This window comes from Ochotona princeps, chromosome 6 (genome assembly GCF_030435755.1).
Source record: "Ochotona princeps isolate mOchPri1 chromosome 6, mOchPri1.hap1, whole genome shotgun sequence".
Taxonomy (NCBI): domain Eukaryota; kingdom Metazoa; phylum Chordata; class Mammalia; order Lagomorpha; family Ochotonidae; genus Ochotona; species Ochotona princeps.
This window is the reverse complement of record NC_080837.1, coordinates 16824523-16849878: the sequence shown is the minus strand read 5'-3', so window position 1 is coordinate 16849878 and position 25356 is coordinate 16824523. Positions and strand designations below refer to the sequence as shown.

Here is a 25356-nt window from a genome sequence, read left to right as displayed (position 1 = left end):
AGAGTACTCAGTGTCCTTCTGACAGATTCTGATGTGCAGTAGTTACTGAAATCAACACAGAAAGCAAGAAGAAGCAACGATGCAGAAAGAAAAGGAAAGGATCGACAAAAATCCACAAAATCCCCAACCTCAGGAATTAACATTCACTTTTGGTAGCAAAGTCATTACAATTCTTCAAATGGGAGGCTTCAAAAGTATTTCCTGAAATTCCACAGCTCAAAAACAACAAACAAACAAACAAACAAACAACCCCCCAAAACCCCTAAGGGGAATAGTTGTGCTGGCTTAGTCACGTTGCTGCTGTCCCGAGGGTGACAGTCAGTCCTGCTTCCCGAACAGTGAGAACCATGAGCCGGCTGCACCTGGAGGCAGAGGCCGATCGTGCAGGGGCACGCTGGGTCACCTCATCTCCCACAACCAGGGCCACCGCTACTGCTCCTCCTGGCTGATGCTGAGGTTACCCTTTTGCACCTCCAGCTCCTCGGCGCTGACCATCGCTGGGTCGATGGCTGAGTACTTGGTGCCATGGAACTGCAGCAGATGTATCTGCAGGGACGCAGGGTGGTCATTGTGAACCTCCCAGAACAACGTGCACACTGCCTCAGACAGCTTTGGCGGGAGATGCCCCCGCTGTGAATACATGCTTCGCGTGTTGGAAATTACGAGTTAATGAACATACACCAACTAGACAAAACCTGGCAAATACAGACTAGTCAAGGGAGACTTTTAAGAAATCATGAGGTGCAATCTTTACTCCCGGAGGGTTTGGCCTGCGCTGGGTCTCTCCTATGATATGGCCGCACGCTGCCCTATGGGAAGATGCCCACGTCCCATCCATGGCTGGGAGCTGCGTCCTTCCAGGCTTCTGGCTCTGGGATTAATGGTGTGAGGAAGATGTCTGCACACCAAGCTTTCCTACGTTTGGGATTCTTTCCTTAGGGTCTATTTCCACAACAGGATGACAGGATTTAGGCAAGTGGATTTTTAAAAAAAAGTCTTTTACTTGCCAAGCTGCTATTCCAGCATGAGCACAAGGCTGGGGACATGTTTTGAGAAACATCATTAGGAAAGCTCATTTCTGCGTGAACATCTTAGAGTATTTAGGAGATGTGATGTGATCATATGGGACCCCATCAGACAGGCAGTCCAAAATGTCATTATGCAAGCATGTGGCTATACCCATCAGATGAAGAAATAGGTTTGCATGGGTGGGGACAGGGGAGTGGGTTTTATGCATTAAAGTCAGAGGGCAAAAGGCACTGCGTGGACCTCAGGCTGCCCCCACTTGGGTCTGGTGCCCTGCTCTGACTGCATTGTGACCATGAGATAAGGTCATAGATAAGGTCATAGCCTATCAGTGGCTACCTCTACATGAGGATGTGGGCCTGCTGTTCTAGAAAAGGGATAGTGGGCACAGTCACCCAGGGGCCACCTCTGCACCCCACTGAATTTTCCCCTAAATTGTTGTGTCTAAGTTAATGCCTCATTCCTTTGGGGAATTCTTTAGCTCTCTTACTCCACCATCCCTGACCCCTGCTAATACAATACAATACAATACAATACAATACAATACAATACAATACAATTTTATGTTATAAACCTTGCCTTTTGGGTTCAAAGGGCTTGCAACTCCATGCCGGAGCTTACCTGCACATAGAGGTTCACCTCGGCACTTCGGCACAGGTATGGGAAATTGCCTCCGGTTTTAAGGTGAGCTCTCCGGGCATTAGGATACAGTTTGTACATTTCTTCCTTAGCTTCAGTTGAAAGTGCACTCTGGTCAAACACCTTTAAAACAAACCCAAGGCTGAAACCTGCTGGTATTTTAACGTTCTTTTCACAATATGGAAAGTACCATTCCATGCTAACGATGAGACAATGCTAAATCCTTGAGCCACTGCCTAGTTTACTTCAAACTCCAATCCAAGACATCACCTGTAGCTTGTGCCTCCTGCATCCTTGGGGGAGGGAAAAAGGGGCACCTTCTCCCTCAGAGGTGGCTAATTCAGTGAACAAGATATTTATACATACTTTTTGTTAAAGATTTCATATTTATTTGAAAGTCACTGTGATAGAAGAGAGTGAGAGACAAAGTTGGAACAGCCCAAATGTCTGTTGACAGATGAATGGATAAACAAGATGTAGTGTATAGGAAAAATGACACATTAATCAGCTTTAAAAAGGAATGACGGGGGGAATCCCAGTCTATACGGAAAAAAAAAAAGAAAAAGAAAAAGAGAAAGAAAGAAAGAAACATTCTGATGCATGTGATAGCCTTGGATGAATCATGGAAATATCATACTACATAAAATAAGTGAGACACAAAAGGATAACATATCAATTTAGTTGCATGAGTACTTAGAGTCTGCAAAGTCACAGAGATGGGAAGGAGATTGCTGGTTGCCATGGTTTAGGGGAGAAGAAAATACGGAATCGGTTTCTAGGCATAGAGTTTCTATTCGGGATGCTGAGAAAATTCTGAAAATGGATGGTGGTGATGGTTTACAACACTGAATGTGCTTACTGCCACTGGACTGTGCCCTTTAAAACTGCTGACCTTTTCTGGGCCTGGCGTGATAGTGTAGTAGTTAAAATCCTTGCCTTGCACATGCCGGGATCCGATATGGGTGCCAGTTCTAATCCCAGTGGCCCTGTTTCCCATCCAGCTCCCTGCTTGTGGCCTGCGAAAGCAGTGGAGAAAGGCCCAAAGCCTTGGGACCCTGTACCCGCATGGGAGACCCATAAGAAGCTCCAGGCTTGGGCCCGGCGGCATGGCCTAGCAGCTAAAGTCCTCGCCTTCAACGCCCCGGGATCCCATATGGGCGCCGGTTCTAACCCTGGCAGCTCCACTTCCCATCCAGCTCCCTGCTTGTGGCCTGGGAAAGCAGTCCAGGACGACCCAATGCATTGGGACCCTGCACCCACGTGGGAGACCCGGAAGAGGTTCCAGGTTCCCGGCTTCGGATCGGCGCGCATCGGCCCGTTGCGGTTCACTTGGGGAGTGAATCATGGGACGGAAGATCTTCCTCTCTGTCTCTCCTCCTCTGTGTGTATATCTGGCTGTAATAAAAATGAATAAATCCTTAAAAAAAAAAATAAAGACTCCTTCTAACATCCTAAAAAAAAAAAAAAAGATCTTCCTCTCTGTCACTCCTCCTCTGTGTATATCTGGCTGTAATAAAATGAATAAATCTTAGAAAAAAAAAAAAAAAAGAAGAAGCTCCAGGCTCCTGGCTTCAGACTGGCTCAGGTCCAGCCATTGAGGCCACTTGGGGAGTGAATCATCAGATGGAAGATCTTCCTCTCTGTCTCTCCCTCTTTCTGTATATCCACCTTTCCAATAAAAAATAAATAAATCTTAAAAGAAATTGTTTACATTTTCTTATGTATATTTTATCAAAGTAAAAAAGGACACTTTTGTGCTAATGAGGATTTATGGATTCTTTACTTCTTTGTTCTTGTAGGCACCTTCTTTTTTGTATGCAATTCTGTTGATGTGAAAGCAAAGATACCCAAAACAGATCAACTATCCATTATGTCCACTGACACTTTGATTTCCAGCCAGGAAATATCTAGGACAAGCAATAACAGAAACTGGGAGAGTTGAGGGATACAACAACAAAAGCCCGTGCGGCACCTGAAGACTCACACCGGAAACATACAATAGTTACAAGGGAGCTTACATCCATGATGGTCACAGGGATGTCCCGAATCTTATGAGGTTCCACATAAGAATTTTGACAATTCAGGGTAAGTCTGGAAGCCAGTTCACTCTGGCCCAAACTTTCCAGCTGCAAGAAGAAACACATGTCATGTACTTGAAGTCATTTTATTTCTCATACTTACTTTAAATCTGCAGACAATATTTACTGTGATATTATGTATTGTGGGGCTGGAAAAGTCACCAATAAGGAAACACAAAGTATCTGCCACCCCTACCAGTGGTTTTTGTTCCTTCTGGGAGCCTGGAAAAGGTTCCTCAAACTCAAACTGGTTATGTACAGCCTGTCCTGCCTGCTTTACCCATGTGCCTATGGGCAGCATGCCAACGCTACAGCTCAAAGGGGACTGTTAAACACATAAAACCTCTCCAATTGGGAAGAACCCCAGAAATCATCTCGCCCGGTGGTGCCTAAATGCAAGCCTATGGACCTGATTAGATTATTTGGGAACTGGGAAAGGGAAGTGAAATAAACACATTCCCAGATCCCATGCCCAGGGATTCCAGGTGCTTGATACCTGTATTTATTTCAGTATTTCTTTTCATCTACTTGAAAGGAAGAGTGATGAGGTGGCTAAGGGGAGGAAATCTTCCATCTGCTGGTTCACACCCCATAAGCCTACAGCAGCTAGGGCTGGGCCAGGCTGCAGCCAGGAGCTTAGAACTCTGTCTGGGTTTGTTATGTGGGCAGCAGGGGCCCTAGCACTGGAGACAGCATCTGCTACTATCCAGGCTCACAAACAGGAAGCTACCTCAGAAGTACAGGAGGAGCCAGGGCTTGAACCAGGTACTCTGATATGGGATGCAGGTGTCCTAAGCAGCAGTTAACTCAATGTACCTCAATGGCCGCCCCAGAATCTTTTTCCTCTTTTAATTTATTTATTTGAGGGACATAAAGATAGAGCATGAGAGTGAGTTACTGTCTGCTGGTTCACTACCCACCCATTGTCTGCAACAGTGGGCTGGGTCAGGGCTGAAGCGGGGAGCCATGAACACAATCCAGGCCTGCCCATTACTTGAGCCATCACCACTGCCTCCCAGGATATGCATTCACAAGAAGCGGAAGTTGAATCTGGGGTCAGATATTGAACTTACACAGCTCAATGTGGGTGGTGGGATGTGGGGTGCTGGCATCTTTACCATTAGGCCAAGTGCCTGCCCTCGCAAGTTAAAATCTTCCCATGGAACAATGCAGCCAAACCCTCCGAAGCAGTAGCTCAGATGAATTAAGAGTTAACAAGGAAAATTGCTTAACAATGACCTCCAACACTACTCAATGAGATGACAGATCTTTAGGAACTAAGTGGCCATGAAACCTCATGTGAGCTGTGGTCTTTACTTACCCTGTCCACCATGAAGTCAATTGCATTTGCCATCATAGGGTCCACTGGGCCAGAAGAGAAGTTTCCAAGAACTATTTTTTTGAGCATAAATGCTGGCATCAGCCAAAAGCTGTAAGACAAAGACCTGATAATTTAAGCTTCTACAATTAAACATGTGAGAGATTCAACATGGCCACTCTGTCACAGCTAGCTGCTTGGACTCCAGAGAGGAAAAGACCTTTATTCTTCCTACAAGAAGCTCAGCATCCACTTTTACACTTTATCAAGCTTCCCAAAGAGTTAACATGTAATTAAATTTTAACAATTTAGAATAACTATCAGCAATATTTCCAGAGGCTTTACCAAGATAGATACTCTCATGATTCTAAGATTTTTTTTTTCTGTCTTATTTTCAATGGTTAAACTATTTCCTTTGGAAAACTCAGCATCAAAACAAATATTTCTTCTTTCTGGTTGATAACATCTTTTGCTTTCAAAATACCAAAATGAAAATCACCACGCCTCCCAAATTTTGCTACCTAACACTGTGTTCAATGAGTCTAATTCAAGGTAATTTCATCTTCATAAATTTCTATATATGATCTTTAACTGGTACTTCTGTGAATTTTGAAAATTAAGAGGCATTATAGATGGCAAATGCTAATTTCCCTAAATTATGCTGGAAATCATTTGCAAAAGGTAGAGACCAATTTCTGATACTTATTCTCATTAGAACCCGCTTTGTTGGAATTACAGCTTCCCTCCAAAGGACTGTTGAGCCATCTTTCAGTTAAGTTCTCTTCCACCCCCATCACTTCCCTGCCTGTGGCCTGGGAAAGCAGTAGAGGATAGCCCAAAGCCTTGGGATCCTGCAGCCGCAGGGAAGATCTGGTAATAGCTCCTGGCTCTTGGCTTTGGATTGTGTCAGCTCTGGCCGTTGTGGCCACTTGTGGAGTGACCAGTGGATGGAAGATCTTTCTGTCTCTCCTCTCTATATAAATCTGCCTTTCAAATCAAAATAAATAAATGTTAAAGAAAAGAAGTGGCAGCAGAGTGCTAAGAAAATCAACTACCAAGATACCATCAGGACAAGTTCTAAAAACACCAGGGTGGAGTGGGCATTTGCTTTAGCGATTAAGATGCTGATTAAAATGTTCAGGTCCCACACTGGAGTTCCTGGGTTTGATTCCAGGCTCTGCCTCCCAATTCAAGCTTCCCAGCAGTGCAGACCTTGGCAGCTGGTAGTGATGGCTCAAACAGTTGAACTCCTGCAGACCATGGGGGAGACCTGGATTGTTTCAGTTCTTGGCTCTGGCTTCAGGACTAGCCCTGGCTGTGTGAGCATTTAGGGAGTGAATCAGCCACTGGAAGCTCTATTCGTGCTTCTCTGTCTTTTTCTATTTGCTTCTCAAACAAATTGTTAGATTAAATTTTTAAAAATAAAAATATTAAAACTCCAACGCTGTATAACTGTGAAAGCAATGTCTGCCTATAACATTATTTTAAAATTAACCAGACCACACAGGTACATTGTGACACTGGGCTTTTTCAAGGCAGAGCTTAGCCTTGGTGGTAGGATCAGAAGTTCACAGAAATGGATCAGCTTCAATGTACATGCTAACACCCATGAAGCTGATTTAAAGGCTGAAGCCAAGGCAAGAGCAGCCCTTCTGGCTGCGCCCAGAGCACTGGCGCCTTTGTCAAGCACAGACAGACATGGAGCGTGATGTCGTATGGAGCAGCTGCTGAGGGACCGTGTGCTTCCACCTTTAGTTTGGGAAATAGTATCTCAAAGAGATAACCTATAAAAAGTAGAAACAAGAATTTGTACAAGATTTATGGCAGCACATAACACTTGGAAAAGCCACGTGCATGGAAAACTGTGTCAGGTAATACACAACAGTTTACACAAGAAATTGTAAATTGCACAAGCAGACCGCCCATCAGTTTTATAGAGACACCGAAGATGGTAGAGGCGATGAGAGTGTATTAAACCACCCCTCAGAATAACAGATAGAGTTGAATTTAGAATTCACACAGTATTCTTTCTGAAAGGTGGTTGTTTCTCATTTTAAAATCCAGAGAAGTTTCAGAAGGCAGATGTTGATAAAAAGTTCTCCCTCTCTCCTGTACCCAGAAATCCACATTTTCAAAATCCCACTGGATAAAACAACAAGCATTTCTGGCCTGATGTTTATTTCCTCACCTGTTTGCAGTCCAAGTCTGGTTAAAGATGGAGGTATCACTGAAGGCATTGCAGAGGATGAGGGAGTGGACTCTGGGAGACTTGTGGGTATATTCAGCAAATTTCTGTGCCAAAAAACCTCCCAAAGAAGCCCCAAAGAGATGAACCTAATTACAAACAAATATTAGGCAGATCTATTAGGCAGATCCTAAAATGCTGATCGAATGTGAATATGTAAAAGAAGTTGCTTCAATTATTTCAAACCATAGAATGTAATGTCATCACTGGTCAACACATTGAAATAGAAAGGTACTTCACAAAGTTACTGGAGATACGGAATTACACGATGTGTTTATTTTGGTGCAAATGAATTTTGAAATCAATGCATAGCTTCTAATAAAATGTATAATCTATGGATTTCAATTTTTTTGGCACCAAAATAAATTTTTGAAGTCACCTTAAATTTTTTTTTTCTTTTTAAATTTCTATTGGAAAGTCAGACATACAGAGGAGAGACAGAAAAGATCTTCCATCTGCTCATTCACTCCCTAAGATGCCATAATGGCTGGAGCTTCTGGGTCTCCAATGAGGGTGCAGGGTCAAGGCCTTGGGCTGTCCTCGACTGCTTTCCAGGCCCCAAGCAGGGAACTGGATAGGAAGCGGGGCCACTGGGATTAGAACCAGCACCCATATGGGGCCCCGGTGCATGCAAGGTGAGGACCCTAGCTTCTAGGCTACCGCACTAGGCCCTTGAAGCCACCTTTTATCTGACAGAAATTCAGAAAATACTATATCTAAATGCAACTTATCTACTCCATCAAAAAATTATACAGTTGTGAATCCAAGTTAATGTAACCTTAAAAATACTATTCACAAATTAGAAAACGAAACCATTTGTTAAATTATAATTAAGATGCCTGCATCCCACACAGGAGTGCCTGTGCTCAAGTCTAGCTCTCCACTTCCACTTCCGCTGCACACCAGTGTGCACCCTGGGAGGCAGCATGTGATGACTTAAGCAGCTGGGTCCCTGCCCTCTGCATGGCAGACCTAGACGGAGTTCCAGGCTCCTGGCTTCAACTTGGCCCAGCTGTGGCTATTGTGGCCATTTGGGAAGTGAAAAGTAGAAGGAAGGTTTTACTCTGTCCACCTCAAAATTTCCATCTCTGTCTACTAATAAAAATGAGACACAAAAAAAACCTATGCTTCAATAATTTCAAACTCAGGTACATATCCAAGACAACTGAATATATTGTCACAAAACACTGTACACAAATGTTGATGGTAGCCTACTCAAAATCACCAAAAACTGGAAGCAATCCAAATGCCTATCTGCTGGTGATGAAGAAAGGTCTATCAATATACCTTTATTTAGCCATAAAGAGGGATGAAGAAATGATTCATGCCATCATCAGGACAAATGTTATGTGAAAAAAAGCCTGTCACAAAAGACCTCATAACTATGATGCTCTTTGAGTAAAACAGCTGGAACACACAAATCCAAAGATATAGAAAGTAGATTAGTTTGCAGGGTGAGGTGGAGGAAAGACGGGGAGGGACTGCTAGTGAACATGGAGTTTTGGTTGAAAAGAGTGCTCCAAAACTTACTTTAGTGATGCTTGCACATATCTATGAATATTCTAAACGACAATGTAGATTTTAAAGGGATAAATATCCGTTTATTGCAATAAAGTTTTCATTAAAAAACAAAAGAGAACATCAGATTTTACAATACAAATGCTACATTTAAAGTCACATGTAAGTAATTAATATCAGAGTACTCACTTTATCCAACTGTAAATGATCTAAAAGTTTCCTGAATCCATCACAAAATTCAAGATGGTCCCAATAAACCGGATACTGCAGCTGAAACAATGTTTTCAAATTTATTGTAAAAACTGCAAAGGTGCAATGCAATTCATATGTACATGAAAAATTTAGGACTTACATATAGCATTTCTTATTTGCTCATGCTATTCCCTACTCCAAGTATATTAAAACAAGCTCTCAGTTTCCACCAAACTTCATAATTCACATTTTATTTAACAGATGAAAATGTAAGAACAGACCAAAAGTTAAGCACACCCTAGCGATATTATGTGAATAATAATTTCAATTAGTATCAACTTCCTTTCCAAATAACTGAAAAAGTCTGAGGTTCAAGAGTAAACAGAGCAGAACCCACGCAAGTGAAGAAATAGCTCTTTCCTTTAAATCCAATTTCATACTGAATTATGGCTCAGGAAAACTAGAAATAAAATCTCTACTAGAGAGAGCTCTTTCTTTGGCAACACATCTATAAGGAGGTGTTCAACAGAGCTGTTTTTCTTTTAATTGACTTAGTCATTTGACTTGAATTCTTGTACTTTTATCTATGCCCCCACAGAAGTACAGCACTTGATCTTTCGTAACCTATTTCTTTTTAAAAAGATTTCTTTTTTTTTTTTACCTGAAAGAGAGCTATAGTCACACACACACTCTCTCTCTCTCCATCTGTTGGTTTATTCCCCAAATGGCCACAACAGCTGAGGCTGGGCCAGGCTAAAGCCAGAAGCCAGAACTCCATCCAGCTTTCCCACATGGGTGGCAAGTGCCCAAGGTCTTAGGAGATCTTGCACTGTTTTGGTGTATCAGCATAGAGCAGGATCAGAAGTGGACCAGCCATGACTTGAAATGACACCACATGAGATGCCAGCCTCACAAGTGATAAGTTAATATTCTACACCACATACATACCCCCAGGGAATGAGTTTTTCATGAAGCCTTTCATTTAAAAATACCCATGCCCTAAACAGGTGGTAAAAGTACGCAGCTTGGTATACATATGCATGTGCATACACATGTACACACACAACTGGACGCAACTAAACTAGGAAAATCTGAAGAAGGCTGCAGGTTTTAATAGTATCCATATCCTGGTTGTGGCATCATATATAATTTTTAATTTAAATTTATTTCTAAATGTTTGTTACATAGGTGAGGGGACTAACTCATGCAGGTCTGGGGGGAATGGGAAGGGATGGAGACAGGAAGGTGAGTGGAAAAAAAAAACCTCTCCCACACTTTTGTGACCGCGGGTGGGGGGTTAGGAGAGATGTTGCCCTGCTTCTTGCTGCCAGATCACATCAGCGCCAGGGGACAGAGATGGTCTCCTGCTTTTTGTCCCAGGGACCCTAATTGCGGGGGAAAAGAATGTCCTGATGGTGTTACTTGAATAATCTCCATTTTTCTGAGACGGTGTTGGCTTCATTGTGCATTGTATATAATTTTGTAACTTGTTCTCATTTAAAGGAGCTGGGCAAAGCACATAGGAGATAGTTCTATGTATTATTCTGAACAAATGCATGTGACTCTACAACAATACCAAACACAACTTTAAATAAGAAACGATCCATAACCAATATCTAGTGAATTTAAAACCTCCACGGGGGAGGGGGGTCTCCAGATCAAACTTCACAGGATCCTCTGGATCCTGACCTTTTCATGGACATCCAGTGAATGAAACCAGAAAAGCTCACATTAAGAAGCCTAGGGCAGCAGAGAGCCAGAGCTCCTGTGACCTGCTGGTGAAGAGTGAGCAGCACCCTCTCTGCAAGTCAAAGTGCTCTGCAGAAGGAAGTTAAACCCGAGGGTGGCTGCACTTCTCCTTCCCGGTTGCAGAGACCTGGGACAAGAACAGCCACAAGCCTGCTCTTCTAGAATATGCTGTCCAAGAATACCTGCAAACCTAGAAGACAGGAGACTTATGCTGCAGAGATTCAAAGTCATAGAGCAATAGTTAAAGAAACTAGAGGCCATAAGCCACAGAAGACCTGGGGGAAGGCAGCAGGGGAGACCAATTTCTCAGGTGTGGGTGAGTCAGGAAGAAGAGAAACTGGATGTTTTGTGTGGGCCACTGTTTGTGGTAACCCCAGTAGAATCTGGTTAGCTTCCAAGAGAAGATCTCTGACCCACTTCTTTCCTTTATACAGTAAATAAAATGTCTAGCAGCAACACCCCACGGGGACTACTATTTACATGTTAACATGTCAGGTCTTGGCAGCTCCAAAACCAGAGACTCTCCTTCCTTGGAAATGGGAGACCAACCAATACAAAGTCACACAGCAGAGACAAGCAAGTACATTTATCTTAAACATCAGCACCTTCCCCCAGTTCACCTTTTTCCCTAAAGGAGATTCCAGAATGACCAGTGGGAAACTAAATTTAGACCACACTCAGCTATGGAACTGGAAGCAAAAAACTTCCTAACCAAGGGTTAAGGGTATGAGCTAATTCATGACTCTCATCACGAACCACAAACGGCAATTAACCTACAAAGCAGACCTTGGCTCTGCTAGAACCAAAAAAAAAAAAAAAAAGACAAAAATGTTTCCAATCACTCAGAGCTGTGAGGAGAGGGTCAGGAGAGAATGCACGTGGGAGGCGAGTGCTGAGAAGACTGCCAACACAGGCCTGGCCCTGCAAGCCTCTGTACCCGTATGTCTGGGTACACACAGCAGCTGCTCTGCAAAGGCTTCATCTGAATTACAAAAAACCCCCATGTCAACAACTGAACAAAAACAAAAGCAGGGTCAGCACGCTGGCCAGGGAAGCTGCCAACTACAAAGCCGGCAGAATTCCATTTTCTCATCTGGGAAGTGGGCATGTGGGTACCAGTTCAAGTCCTGGCTGATCCACCTCCCAGTCAGCTTCCAGCTAATATGCCTGGGAAAGCAACATAAGATGGCCTAAATCCCTGGGTCCCTACCATCTATGTGGGACACAGGAAACAGCTTCTGGCTCCTGGCTTCAACCTGGCCCAACAACCCTGGCTGTTGTAGTCATTCAGGAAGTGGAGCAGCAGATGAAAGATCTCTCTCCCTCTCCTTCTGTAATTATGTTTTTCAAACAAATAAATAAAACATTAAAAAATTTAAAGCAAAAGGAAAAAACTCACAAAACATGGATCTCAGTTTTAATATTGAAGTAATGATACTTACGGCTATAACCCGGTAGCCCCATCCGGTCAAAGCCAAAATCTGCCGGAAAAACACATCGGCAGTCCCGCTGACAGGGGGAAGGAAGATGAGAGGACACCTGATGCTTCTAGGCCCCGCATCATAGAGTGACCAAATCTTACTGTCATCATCATCTACAATAATCTGGAGGGAAAGTGAGAAGGAAAACATGGAGGCCTTTTTGGATTTGGTTCAGATGTTGTCATTTTACATCACAGTTTCATACCGACAATTTTAATATAAAGTGGCAAGAGGGTCGCACCAGACAAGCAGGTAAAACGAACAGCTTTGGTCTCTTTTATTCAATGCAATCATATCCCACAGAATCATTTTATAGTCTTTCAAAGACCTGTTTTAATTTTCTTTTTTATCTATAATAGCAAGAAGTCAATTTTGTTTATCACAAAACAGTGGGTTGAAGTAACCTGTACACAGCATCTCTTCCGTATACTTCAGGTGGTGTGTGTGTGTGTGTGTGTGTGCGTGTGTTACACACAAGGAGGATGGTTTGCAGTGACTGTGCAGTGCTGGTCCTGTGGACTGCCTGGGGTCAGCAGGGTAAGAGTACGAATAGGGGAGGTGAGGGGAGACTTGGCTCCAGGGAGAAGCTAGGTAGAAATGGCACTAGCTAGGAGATGCTTCAGGAACTGACGCAGCCCAGGGCTGGGAGGCAGGAGGACTCGCACTATGAGGCCGGCCAGGCAGGTGCCCGTGAGTCAGGTTACTTCAACCCAGTCAGGGCTAGGGAGCGAGTGCAGGGAACACCTGGCTTTGGTGGAAGACATAGGACAGGGAAGAAGGTAACCAGAAACCTTCCTGTCCTTAAGCCAATAGACAGAAAAGATGAACGAGGATGAGCTGATGCAAGGCCAGTGCTGACACACAGCTCAGCAGACATTAAGGGATCACTAGGTGCTGGCCATTATCACTGTTCTCTGCATGAACACTTGCCAATGCAACTCAGGATTTACCCTACTTTTTACTTAAAAATTTCAAAGCCTCCAAGTTCTTTTTTCCTGAGTGCTCCCCTCTGGCAGGGCTCTGAACTCCCTGGCATCACTCTGGGGCTGGCAGTACGCCAACCGCTGTGACTAGCATCACCGGGAGCAAATGGAGCTAGGCAAAGTCCAGAGAGATTTCCAATTCCCTTTCAGGCTGGCGGAGGTCACAGTCATGATAAACTTCTGTTTCTGCCCTCTGTAGTTTGCCCACTTGCGTTTTTGCTTTTTGTGTTCCTCTCTTACTGTGACAATGACTAAAAACCTCTCCACAACCTTCGACAGTGTACCTCACACAACTGAGTCTTGTAAGAAAATCATGCAAGACATTCCTCTCTCTCAAACTTTCTGGGATCAATGATCACATGTGGAAGAAAGCCACACAAATATGCTCTGGAAAGTTCGGCTGGGGATGTTCTCAACAGACTCTGTAAATATTGAAATGTGTTGATCACTTTTGACTCCTCAGAGTTCCTTGGAGGATAGTTTTGTCCTTCAGAAAACATAGTTTCTGTGTGACCACTTATCAGGACCTTTGGACCGAATTAACCTGACACTGTAGAACATTCCATCAAAGAAACTACTTCCTCAGCTTCTTTCCCTGTGGGAAACAGCCCAAGGGCTCCTGGCTTAGAAGTGGGATTCACCTGATTCTACCAGGTTGTGTGACCTTTAACACGTTAACTCCATGAGCTGTGGTGCTTTTTCTCATCTAGGAAGTGGGCACAGAATACCCACCTTGGGAACTGTTGAAAGAACTAAATGTCTGGGGGTTTCCCACAACAGTGCCAGGTAGATGGGAGGTAAGCTTTCCACTAAATGACAAAGAATAGAATACATACATCTGCTTGTTTGCACATCTAAAAGCAGTTGTAAATAATGAGTGGAGTTATACCCACTTCTACTCGCAGATGAGTCTCAACAGTTCACTGTATGCAACAAAGGACCCACAGTCACGATATCTGATGATAACCTGTTCTCTCAAACACTATGAAAGCATAACATCTAAGTCATACACAGAAACAATACAAGATTTGACAGATAAAAAGTGTAGTAAAACCATACATACCTTTTTCAGAGGAACTGTACTTCTAAACCAGTTATAGTCAGGAGAGATTTTAATCTCTCCCATGATTGGCTTAAATGGTGGGTAATCCTGAAATGAAAGCATGTGATGTTTCATGTAAAGAATCCATGTGTAAAAACAACAACAACAATAATAATAATAACAGAATCCATGTGTACATCAAAACTGACTGGACAGTCTGGTCTAGCCAATACCAATAACACATTCAAACGAAGGCCACTTTTCCTTATTGGCATGTACTTAAGCAGCAGAAAGCAATTTGGTGAGAGGGAACCAAGAGAGGCACCCTTTGAGTCCCTCCAGAAGAGGAACCTTGCCTAGAGAACTTTGAACACTTAACCAAGATGACCATCAGTGATGTGGAGCTGCATGCAGACATCTGCCTGTGCTGATCAAGCAATCCTTCCCTACAGCAGCAGCCCCTATCACTGACAGCATCTTAAGAATACATTTTAGGGCCCAGCGTGGTGCCTAGTTGCTAAAGTCCTCTCCTTGCACGTGCTGGAATCCCATATGGATATCAGTTCATATCCTGGTGCCCTGCTTCCCATCCAGTTCCCTGCCTGTGGCCTGGGAAAGCACTGAGGATGGCCTAAAGACTTGGGACCCTGTACCTATGTGGGAGATCTGGAAGAAGCTCCTGGATCCTGGCTTGGGGTCAGTTCAGCTCTGGCTGTTGCAGCCACTTGGGGAGTGAACCATCAGATGGAAGATCTTCCTCTTTTTCTCTCCTCTTCTCTGCATATCTGATTCTCCAATAAAAATAAACAAATCTTAAAAAAAAACATTTAGTTTTAGTAAAGATGTTCCTGTCTGATTACAGGAAACAGCCCATATTAGAAAAAGTAAGTGTTAATAAATTCACACACAACTTCAGAAGCTCATATGAAATTCTTAATATAAAACACAGGAACACAGGCAAACCTGCCATTCACATGAAAGAAAAGTGTGGCCTTTTCTTGTAAGCTTAGTTATGTCCAGCTTCTTAAAAGCCAGGAGCCCGGAGCTTCTTCCAGGACTCCCACGCGGCTGCAGGGTCCCAAGGCTTTGGACCATCCTTGACTGCTTTCCCAGACCACAAGCAGGGAGCTGGATGGGAAGCAGGGCTGTCAGAATTAGAACTGGTGCCCATATGGGATACCGGCACATGTGCAAGGCAGGACTTTAGCTACTAGGCTACCATGGTAGGCCCATCTCCAGCTTTTATAAGGTTTTGCCACCTGGGGGATAAGTCATGGCTGTCTTCGAGTCTGCTTTCTTTACTTCACCATGGTACTCCCCCAAAGCCTAGAACAGTGCTTGGTATGGAGCAGGCATTGTCTGCCAAGCAAGGGAATGGCTACACCCTAAGGAGAACAAATGAGGTCATCCTAGAGTTCCTCCCAATTTTGGCGCCTATGACCTTTGGGCTGGCTGAGCACCTTCAGTCTTGCTCAATTGTCCATGTTATGTTGGAAGAGGATCCTGAAATGATAGTTCCCTGCTGCAGACTCTCCACTGCCAAGGGTGGGACTGCTGCTCATCTGTTTCAAAGGCTTCACATGCTTGCTTCTGCACCATCTTCTCTACCCCAGGCGCAGGCTGTGGCAACCAGAGCTGTCACTTCAGTGAGCATTCTCTGGGATGGCAAGGCGCATGGGCATCCTAAAGTCCATGGAGCTCCCCAGATCTGCAGTCTCTGTTATTACCTTGGAGAGCTTCTAATGTGAACCCCAAGGACACAGCATGCATTCCAATATTACAATCTATTTTTTTTTAATTAGAAAGTCATATATACAGAGAGGAGGAGAGACAGAAAGATCTCCAACTGCTGATTCACTCCCCAAGTGGCTGCAATGGCTTGAACTGAGCTGATCTGAAGCCAGGAGCCACAGCCAGGAGCCCAGAGTCCGGAGCCTGGAGCTGCTTCTGTGTCTCCCATGTGGGTGCAGGGTTCCAAGGCTTTGGGCCCTCCTTGACTGCTTTCCCAGGCCACAAGCAGATAGTAGGATCGCAAGTGGGGCCGCCAGGACACGAACTGGTGCTCATGTGGGATCCCGGGACATGCAAAGTGAAAACTAGCCGCTAGGCTACTGCACCGGGCCTTACACTGTAGTTACATTACACCCTAGACACCAGAATAACAAACAGTCTCTTCATCAAAGTTAACATGGCACATGCAGAAAACTGTTAAAATGGAAACTTGCTTAAGCCACCAGGAAACTGTAGTCTTATGCTGAAAGTCAGTTTGTGTAGATGTAATTATTCACACTGAAACAAAGGAAATCATTTTATGCTATCTTAAATGTTGAAAAAAAATCTAGGGGTGGGTGTTTAGCCTAGTGGTTAGGATCCCCACATCCCCCCATCACAGTCCCCAAGTCAGTTTCCCAGCTCCCACCAATGAACATCTGGGAGGAGGCAGGCAGCAGTAAGGGCTCAAGGAACTGGGTTACTGCTATCCATGTGGGAGATCTGGATTGAGTGTTAGTCTCCAGACTTCACCTTGGCTCAGCCCCAGCCATGTGGCGGCATTTGGGAAGTTAGCCAGTACATGCAAGCTCTCTCTCTCTCTCTCTCTCTTCCTCTCAGACAGACAAAAATCTAAGCCACTTTCACTACTGCCTTCCTCGAAGCTGGTTATCACTTTTAATGGAAAACAAACCCATGTTAGTCATTGCCAGATACTTTCCTGCTTGGACAGACCTGCCACATTCTCACGTCATCTAAATACTTCACTGTTTACTACCACATTATTAGAAAGAATGGTGTATTCTACAGGACAGCATATAAAAAAACTCATGGAGCAAACTGCAACAGACTTATAAGTTACATCTTAGAAATTAAAACCAGAAAGATTGCCATCCGTCACTAAACCAGGGATAAAAGATTATTCCAAGTGCCAGAGCCAGTGACTGCACAACCCACACCACCCCATGGATACACATCAATTCATACAGAGGCCTGCCGTTTCATTCACACACTTCCTTCCCACAATAATAAGTACAAAGCTGTACCTGGCCAACAGTTCTCAGTAGAATTCACAGCCACCTCAGTCCTCTAGCACGGTATAACTAATCCTGTTAGATGCAGGGGTTGCGCTTAGCCAGGATTAAATTTTTGTAGTGACAAATGGCTTTGAACACTTGCGCTAGTTTGGCAGCACATGAAAGGTGACACCAAAGGCTCCATCTGAGTAAAAAACAGCAGACTGCTGCAAGCGGACAGCAGCTGAGCAGGAAGAAAAGGAGGGCCTGTTCCTCTGGCTCTCCTTCACCCATTCCAGCCATCTTTTTTTTTTTTCCAAGTCACAAGACACACATTGTGTACACGGTCAAGAAGGTTAACTGAGATTGTGACCAGGCGGATCAGGATTAAACAAGAAAGAATGTGGATGGTGAGCCCAACAGGGATGCGATCTCATGATCCAATTCCTCACAGAAACCAAAGCAGCTGTTCTCGCTGATGGGAGAAGGGCCCCAGAGAGGCCAGTCTTACTCTGCACTGAGGGGAAGCCCTTCTCTAGGTGTGCTGGGGCACTCCATCCTCACTGGCCCTGGCCCATCCTCAGAGTGAGCCTGTCTTTCAGGATTCCAACAGAATCGGCCAGCGGATTACACTCAACGACACTGCCTTGACACATGTCGAAATCACAGACCCAGACATAGTAGGCTGAGGTTTCTGATCCTTTATCTCAGTCTACTGCTACTCCATACGTGGGCAACGTGTCCTTATTTAGCTCAGTAAAAACAAGAGTTACAAACGAGAGAGTTCCAACAGGGGAGATGAGGCCTTTTAACACACATCTCCCATTCCTCACCTCATCAGCACGCAGCTGCGGCTATTATTATTTTCTCAGATCTCTGCGTTTCTTCAGGAGCCTCTTCCATTATCTCCAAGCCCCGTGAGAGGAAACACTGCCTATGGGACATCTCTCCTGTGACACTTCTGGTGCTCTTGCCTTAAAAGCTTTGGGACATTCAGACACAGCTGTTAAACTGTCCCTCTGAGCCAACAGGAGCTGGACCATTACAGGAGACAAAGCAGCCGCTGAAGTGTCTTCCTTGTAACCCCCTCAGGAACACGAGAAAGGCCCTGTGACTCTCCTCACTCTCCCTCTAAGTGGCTCCTGTCAGAAGTGACAAAGACACACATGCCACTTTCAGGCTGCCGTGCAATGGACAAAATAACTGCCCTTTGCTCAGAGTTCCTAAAAGTTGACTGAAAAGACAAAACCTAAAAAGCTAATGTCCCTGGGCTCAGCGGCATTGCCCCGGGATGGGCTTGCGGGAGGGTATCTTGGCCTTCTGTCCTCCGCTGCCTCCCCACTCCACAGCCCACCGACCGGTGACAGCCACACACAGGCATGGTCACGGGCACACCTCAGCCTTGGCCACCCCACAGACACCTCCCTCTTCCCCGTCCCCCATACACGGGTTTACGATCACGTGCATGGTCACATGGACCGGCCCACCCGGGACCACACTCACAGTCTCATCCGGCCGAAGCAGGCGTGCACGCCACCCACCATGCGACATACCCCCAAACCCACGACCCCCTGCCCGGGGCCCCGCACGCCCTCACCTGCCGTGGCCGCCCCCACGTCCCTGGCCCTCCTCCCCTCGGCAGTGTTGGGCTCCAGTCCCGAGGCGGGCCGGGCCGTGGAGGCGGCTGGGCCCGGGACACGGGCCGGCAGCCGGAGCACTCAGGTCCTCTGAGGGCCGCGGGCAGTCGGGGCGCGCGGGAGGCCGGCCTCCCAGGGGCGGGGCGTGCTACACGGCGAGCTCGGTCCGGAGCGTCCCCTCCTCCGGAACCGGGCTCCGCCGGCGCCGGCCTCCCGCTTCCGGGTTCGGGGTGGGCGGGGCCACGTCGCAGGGAAGGGGCGGGACTGCGCGGCCGGCCGTCACCATGGTGACGGGGTGTGGCGTGAGAGGCCGCCGCGCGTTCCGTTCTTCAGGATGTAAGGCGGCCAGGAACCGGTGCAGCGGGCGGGGGCGGAGGCAGGAGTTTCCCCTGGGTGAGGTCTGGGTCATCTGTGTGACGCGGGCATCCGGGAGGAAGTGGGAGGAGGGGAGGAAGGGGACGCCTGGCCCTGGCACCTGCTTTAGGGTGTGGTGGGTGTGCGTTCTCGGAAAGCTTTGAGGACGTTTGCTTGGGTTCCAGATTTTGGGGAACTGGGTTGTGCACACGCTTGGCAGGTTTTGTTTATTCTACCAGCCACGCCTCCAGCCTCGTGCTCCTGTTTGAGGGCATTTCTGGGAGCAGACTCCTCACCCAGCCTCCCGTCCCGTCAGCGCTTTCCTTGAAAGATGGCTTTATAAAGATGAGTTTATAATCATTTTTCCCAGGCGGCCCGACTCCTTTCCTGTTAAACATCTCCAGGTTTGCACCAGAGTAGTGTACGGCAAGGTTGAATAAACGTGTTGGTCTTGTTTGCAGCTTTTAAGGGATTCTCCCACCAGGTTTTAACATGCCTGTCTTTCAGAAGTGGTAGGGAAGCCCTGTTCCCTGTCTAATGGCCTGTGGTCTGTGTCCTTACCCAGGCATTAAGGTCAGGGAAGACTCCAGTTAAAGTGCATTCTTAGTCACGACCTCTGTCCTCTGGCTTGGGAACCTGGGTTCCGCACCAGGATTTGGCCAGATTCCCTTGGCCTTTCCCCAAGACCTGGCGACACACCTCCTGCCTTTCCAACTCCCCTCTTTGGTAGTAATGGCCAGCCACAGGAACTGATGTTCTACTGTAAGCCTCACACTGGTGTGTACAGCATATTTCCACAGAAGGTTTCAAAACCTTGAGGGACTTCCCTGAGAATTCTGGAATAGTTTAATGAGGAGATTAAGTGGCAAGCCCCAAGCTGCATGGACAACTTATGCTGGGCACTGGTTTCCGTTTCTCCTGCTGGACTGGGGCCTCTGCCTGCAGCTAAGCAACCAGTGCCTTCCAGGAACAGCTCCTTGCCAGCACGCAGGGAAGCCTCTTACAACAAATACTTGTCTACTATGACAAGACCTAAGTTTGGAGAACAGGATCTGGGTTTTCATAAAGAACAAGCTAGAAAGGGATCCACTAAGACTGCCCCCAGCCTTCACGGGGCTACTGCCTTTGTTCCTTGGCAGCAACGTGGTAAGACATAAATACCCCTAGACTGCAAGACCTCAGGAGCTTGGCCACGCTGATTGTATTGTTTAGTTTCTCTTTCTCACTTAAAAGTGAAGCCTCACTTCTTCTACTCTCACCCTTGTGTCTGATCTCATAAACTGTCACAAAGACCAGGACACGAACCTGGACTCATCTCACCAGTTTTCTGTAACAGTGATCTGACCTGTCATCCATGGGTGCTTATATACTGAGTGTATTCATGCATGAATACATTGAGCAGTGTGTATCCAGCAAACTACAATTCTCCCACATCCCTAAACCTCACTTTAGAAACAGCTTTAATAAGATCTAAGCTTGAGGGTATCCCTGTGTATACTAGAAGTCCTTGTTCTGTTACTGTGTGAGACTTTTGAACTTGACTGCTGATAATAGAAAAACCTGTAATTTATGTAACTATAGTTCACAACCTACCTACTTTCATTATTTTATAAAAGATCAAAAGTGAACATAATGGAAGGTTTTGTTTCCCTTAGAAAAGAACCCACCACTCAGTTGTTCTGTAACAAATGGCAAGCACATTGTCAGTCCCCTTAATCCCAACAAGGAACATTTAATATCTGTGAATTCCAGCTGTCCTTTAAGGCACAACTGTAGGCAGCACGCTGTTGACTCCCCGTTGACGACAGGGCAGGCAGACCGGTGGATGGGCTGCAGGCACTTGCAGCTGTCCTGGCTGGCATGGGCCGAGTGGTTCTCATGGTGCCACTCCCTGTGTGAGCATCTCATCTAGAAACTGGAATGCTCACGCAACAGATTGTGAACATCAAGTAAACAGATGGCCAGCTGGCTCTCAGGATTGCCCAGACCCTGGGCCTGGCGGTGTGGCCTAGTGGCTGAAGTCCTCACCTTGAACGCCCCGGGATCCCATATGGGCGCCGGTTCTAATCCCGGCAGCTCCACTTCCCATCCAGCTCCCTGCTTGTGGCCTGGGAAAGCAGTTGAGGATGGCCCAAGGCTTTGGGACCCTGCACCCGCGTGGGAGACCCGGAGGAGGTTCCTGGTCCCGGCATCGGATTGGTGCGTGCCGGCCCGTTGCGGCTCACTTGGGGAGTGAAACATCGGATGGAAGATCTTCCTCTCTGTCTCTCTTCCTCTCTGTATATCCGGATTTCCAATAATAATAATAAAATCTTAAAAAAAAGAAAAAAGAATTGCCCAGACCCATGCTCTGTCCCTCTTAATTGATCTTTTGACAGGATAGTATTTTAGAACTCACCTTCACCATAACCCTAGATATATCATATATACCATAAAACAATGCACTTCTTAGGTTTTAAGGTTTGACCGTGGAGTGCATGTGTCAAAGCTGAGACGGAGTAGTGGCTTAGACGGACAGTGGACAGCATATCCAGGTGCACATGGAGAATATGGCAGTCCACTGGAGCCTGCAGAGGACACCTGATACTGCACCATAGGATGGAGGACAGAACAAACCGATCACTACCCCAGCCAAGAACTGGCAGTGAAAATCTGGGCAAATGGAGACTCTAAGGTGGACTATGTCAACCAGCGGAGTCTGGAGAGATTTCATCGTACTTGGAATGGCGAGATCAGCAGCAATTCAGAACTGTTGAACTATCAAAACCTCTTGAGCAGTGCCCTCAAAGCATGTCCCACATTGGAGACCCTGGGATGGTTGGGAGGCTGAGTGGGGCTTCTTCCCTTATCTCTCCCCTTCCCCCAGATATAGGAAGGAAAAAAGAATGTGGAAACAATGGTCTTACCCACTTTCCTGTAGCCCTTGATCCTTTTTGCCCTTGTTCAACTATGTAAAGATCATCAAAATAAAAATAATAAAAAAAGAAAATGCACTTTTGGGTCCAGCACGATAGGGTAGTGATTAAGGTCCTCGCCTTGAACGCCCGGGATCCCATATGGGCACCGGTTCCAATCCCAACAGCCCCGCTTCCCATCCAGCTCGCTGCTTGTGGCCTGGGAAGCAGTCAGGATGGCCCAAGGCTTTGGGACCCTGCACCCTCATGGGAGACCTGGAAGAAGTTCCTGGCTCCTGCCTTCGGATTGGCTCAGCTCCAGCCATTGCGGCTGCTTGGGGAGTGAATCATCAGACGGAAGATCTTCCTCTCTGTCTCTCCTCCTCTCTGTATATCTGCCTTTCCAATAAAAATAAATAAATCTTAAAAAAAAAAAGAAAATGCACTTTCTGAATGCTGATAAAGACCCAGCCCAAATAGTGTAGTGGTTACCTTGGAGGAGAAGTGGGGGTGGAAGGAAGCAGGGGTAGTAAAGCAAAGCTTTGGCTTTGGATTTAGTATTTGAGCTTATGTAAGCATGTACTCAAGTATTTGACGAAAACTAGAAGCAGCTACATCCATGTGGCCCCCTTGCTCTGAATCCTTTACTAACTCCCCATTGCCTTGCAGCTCAAATTCCAAGTTACACAGCTGAGAGCAGGTCTGGCTTTCCACTCTGTGTGAGACCAAAGTGCTCCCTACTGCGCCAAGGGCCTCTCATCCCAAACCCCATGATGCCTCAGTCCTCCCGGCTTTGGTACAGGCTCTTCCCTGAACTTGGGGGCCTCCCAATGCAGGCAATGTCCCTTCTTCACCCCAGGGTCTATGCAAGTGTAGGAAAGTGAAAGAGGCCTAAGCACTGGACTTTATATACCAATGCTAATACTTGGAATAGCATCCTTTGAGAGCTTCCCGGGGCACAACTCCCTGCAGTGTCGCACACCAGATCATGCTGGGAGCCAGGATCGGGAAATGAAAGCTGCTACCCATAGGCAGATCAAGTCTGTGTCCAGTGCACGCTACAGGGGATTATTGAGATCAGGCAGAGTGGGACTGGAACTGCCTGAGAAAGATGCCAGCATGGCTGTTCCGTGGCTTGATATCCGTTAAGTTTTATCAGAGATTATAGGTTACTTGTGATTAATAGTTTATTGTCATCCGGGACTCAAACCTGAGTTCTGTCTTTGGGCAAGACACTTCCCTGTCTAGTTTCCTTCTTTAAAACATTAAGTCCAACTTTGGACTAATGATCTATAAGTTCTTGACAATTTTAGTATTTTGGACTCTATAAATACGAGATGCAAGTTAAAGAAACTTCATATAGCCTTTGCCCAGAGCTACTCTTCTCTGTTCATATTCCCCCTTCTTCTTGCTCTCAATATTTCTTAAAAAGACCCATTTAAATAATGGAATTAAAAAAAAAAAAACCTTACTTTTATTGGAAAGACAGATCAGATTTGTGGAAAGGAGACAGAAAGATCTTAGATCACTGGTTCACTCCCCAAATGGCCCTAATGGCTGGAGATGAGCTGATCCAAAGCCAGGAGCCTCTTCTGGGACTCCCACATGGATGCAGGGTTCCAAGGCTTTGGGCCATCCGCCACTGCTTTCCCAGGCCATAAGCAAGGAGCTGAATTGAAGTGGAGCAGCCAGGACATGAACTGGCATCTATATGGGATCATGATGGGTATAAGGTGAGGATTTAGTCACTGAGCCATCATTCCACGCCCTCATTATTACCTTTTAAAAACAAAAGTTCCTAAGCAAAGGTACCCCATCTTGTGTATCATTTGCCAATGTAAACAATCATGGATAGTGAGCTCCCCAATTTACCTGTCAAAAGCCTGCAGTAGCCAGCAATAGACTAGGCTGAAGCTGGGGGCTGGGAACTCGATCCAGGTCTCCACATGGGTGGCAGAATCCAAAGACTTGAGCCTGTACTGCTGTCTCTGGGTCTGCAGCAGCAGGAAGCTGGTGCCAGAAGCCAGAACTCAGTGTGAACCTCAGGTATGCCAACATGGGGTGTGAGTGCCTCAGCCGGCACAGTAGCTCTGTGCTCAATACCTGCCCTGATGAGTGGACCTTCTGGAAGAATAGCGGTAAGAAACTTGGAAAAAAAGAGTTGTATTATTTTATCCCCCCAAATAGCAGTTTCTTTCTGTAGAGTTCTACAGTTTACCTAGATTCCTCATGAATCCTAGAGGTAAAAAATAGAGAAAGTAACTAAAAAATTCTTTTTAGATTGTCTATCTGGATATAGTGGGTTCTCAGTTAACATGCCCTGTCCTTGGTGCTGGCATAGTGCCATGGTGTTATCAGGCTAATCCTTTGATTATGGTGCTGGCATCCCATGTGGCCACTGGTTCGTGTCTCTGCAGCTTCACTTCCAATCCAGCTCCCTAATGGCCTGGGCGAGCAGCAGAGAATGGTCTGAAGCCTTCAGCTCCTGCACTACCATGGGAAACCTGGAAGAAGCTCCTAGCTCCTGGCTTTGGACTGACCCAGCTCCAGCCATTGTAGCCACCTGGGGAATGAACCAGTTGGATAGCAGATTCTCTGTCTCCCCTGTCTATAACGCTGCCTTTCAAATAAAATCTTTAAACAAACAAAAACAAAACAATTCATGTCCTTCCATTTCTTCATTTCTGAGCACCAAGGCCTAATAGCCAATGTTCTTTAATCAAGGGCAAAAATGTTGGCAAATAAGACACTTGGAGTCAGATGACAGGAGTGTGGATTCTGGCTTAACCTAGAAGTGGTTACTTAACCTTCTGGAAAGTTGAGAACCAGTAATATACCTATTTCATAATGCTACTGCCGAGATAAAATTAGGTAGTTCAGGTAAAGTCCTTAGACCCATGCCTGGCACATCACATGTGTGAGCCCACACTAATGATATTGAGAACCTGCATTCCAGGCGCTGGCTAGGTGTGCTGTTTCTGTTCCTCATAACATGCCTGGCAAAGCAGGTGCAGGTTGTCACTTAGCGGCCACAAAGCAGCCTGGGGCTGCAGACAGCGGAGGTGCAGGGGTGCAGGCTGCATTGGCGGACTCTCTGAATGCTCGTCAATGGAAAACTGTATTTTTGCCTAGAGGCTATTTGATGAAAATAGACTGCAAAGACCAAGTATAAAAGCAATAAATGTCCTTTTGGCT

General features: G+C 45.9%; 1 protein-coding gene across 3 annotated transcripts; it reads right to left on the bottom strand.

Annotated features, from left to right (window-relative positions):
- Window positions 1–325: 325 nt before the first annotated feature.
- On the bottom strand, window positions 326–19118 carry SPG21 (SPG21 abhydrolase domain containing, maspardin). Of its 3 annotated transcripts, none has more exons than XM_058665672.1 (9): window positions 18874–19117; window positions 14293–14379; window positions 12208–12369; window positions 9014–9094; window positions 7250–7395; window positions 5065–5173; window positions 3684–3791; window positions 1648–1788; window positions 327–546 (listed from the first exon to the last, which is right to left on the bottom strand). In XM_058665672.1, exons 2-9 carry the CDS (start codon window positions 14353–14355, stop codon window positions 430–432), a joined length of 927 nt encoding a protein of 308 aa, XP_058521655.1. In that variant the 5' UTR covers window positions 14356–14379; window positions 18874–19117; the 3' UTR covers window positions 327–429. The 3 variants fall into 3 exon arrangements, with proteins under 3 accessions (XP_058521657.1, XP_058521655.1, XP_058521656.1); XM_058665673.1 differs by lacking the exon at window positions 18874–19117 and adding an exon at window positions 17307–17443; XM_058665674.1 differs by lacking the exon at window positions 12208–12369 and having other exon boundaries at window positions 326–546; window positions 18874–19118.
- Window positions 19119–25356: the final 6238 nt, after the last annotated feature.

Bases quoted from the DNA above. Each gene is read 5' to 3' on its own strand.
- SPG21 (XM_058665672.1), bottom strand. From the start codon at position 14,355: ATGGGAGAGATTAAAATCTCTCCTGACTATAACTGGTTTAGAAGTACA. The intron at 5,174-7,249 runs GTGAGGAAATAA...TTTGTCTTACAG, and splicing joins CAGACTTGGACTGCAAACAG to CTTTTGGCTGATGCCAGCAT. The intron at 3,792-5,064 runs GTAAGTAAAGAC...TTCTTCTTGCAG, and splicing joins TTGACTTCATGGTGGACAGG to CTGGAAAGTTTGGGCCAGAG.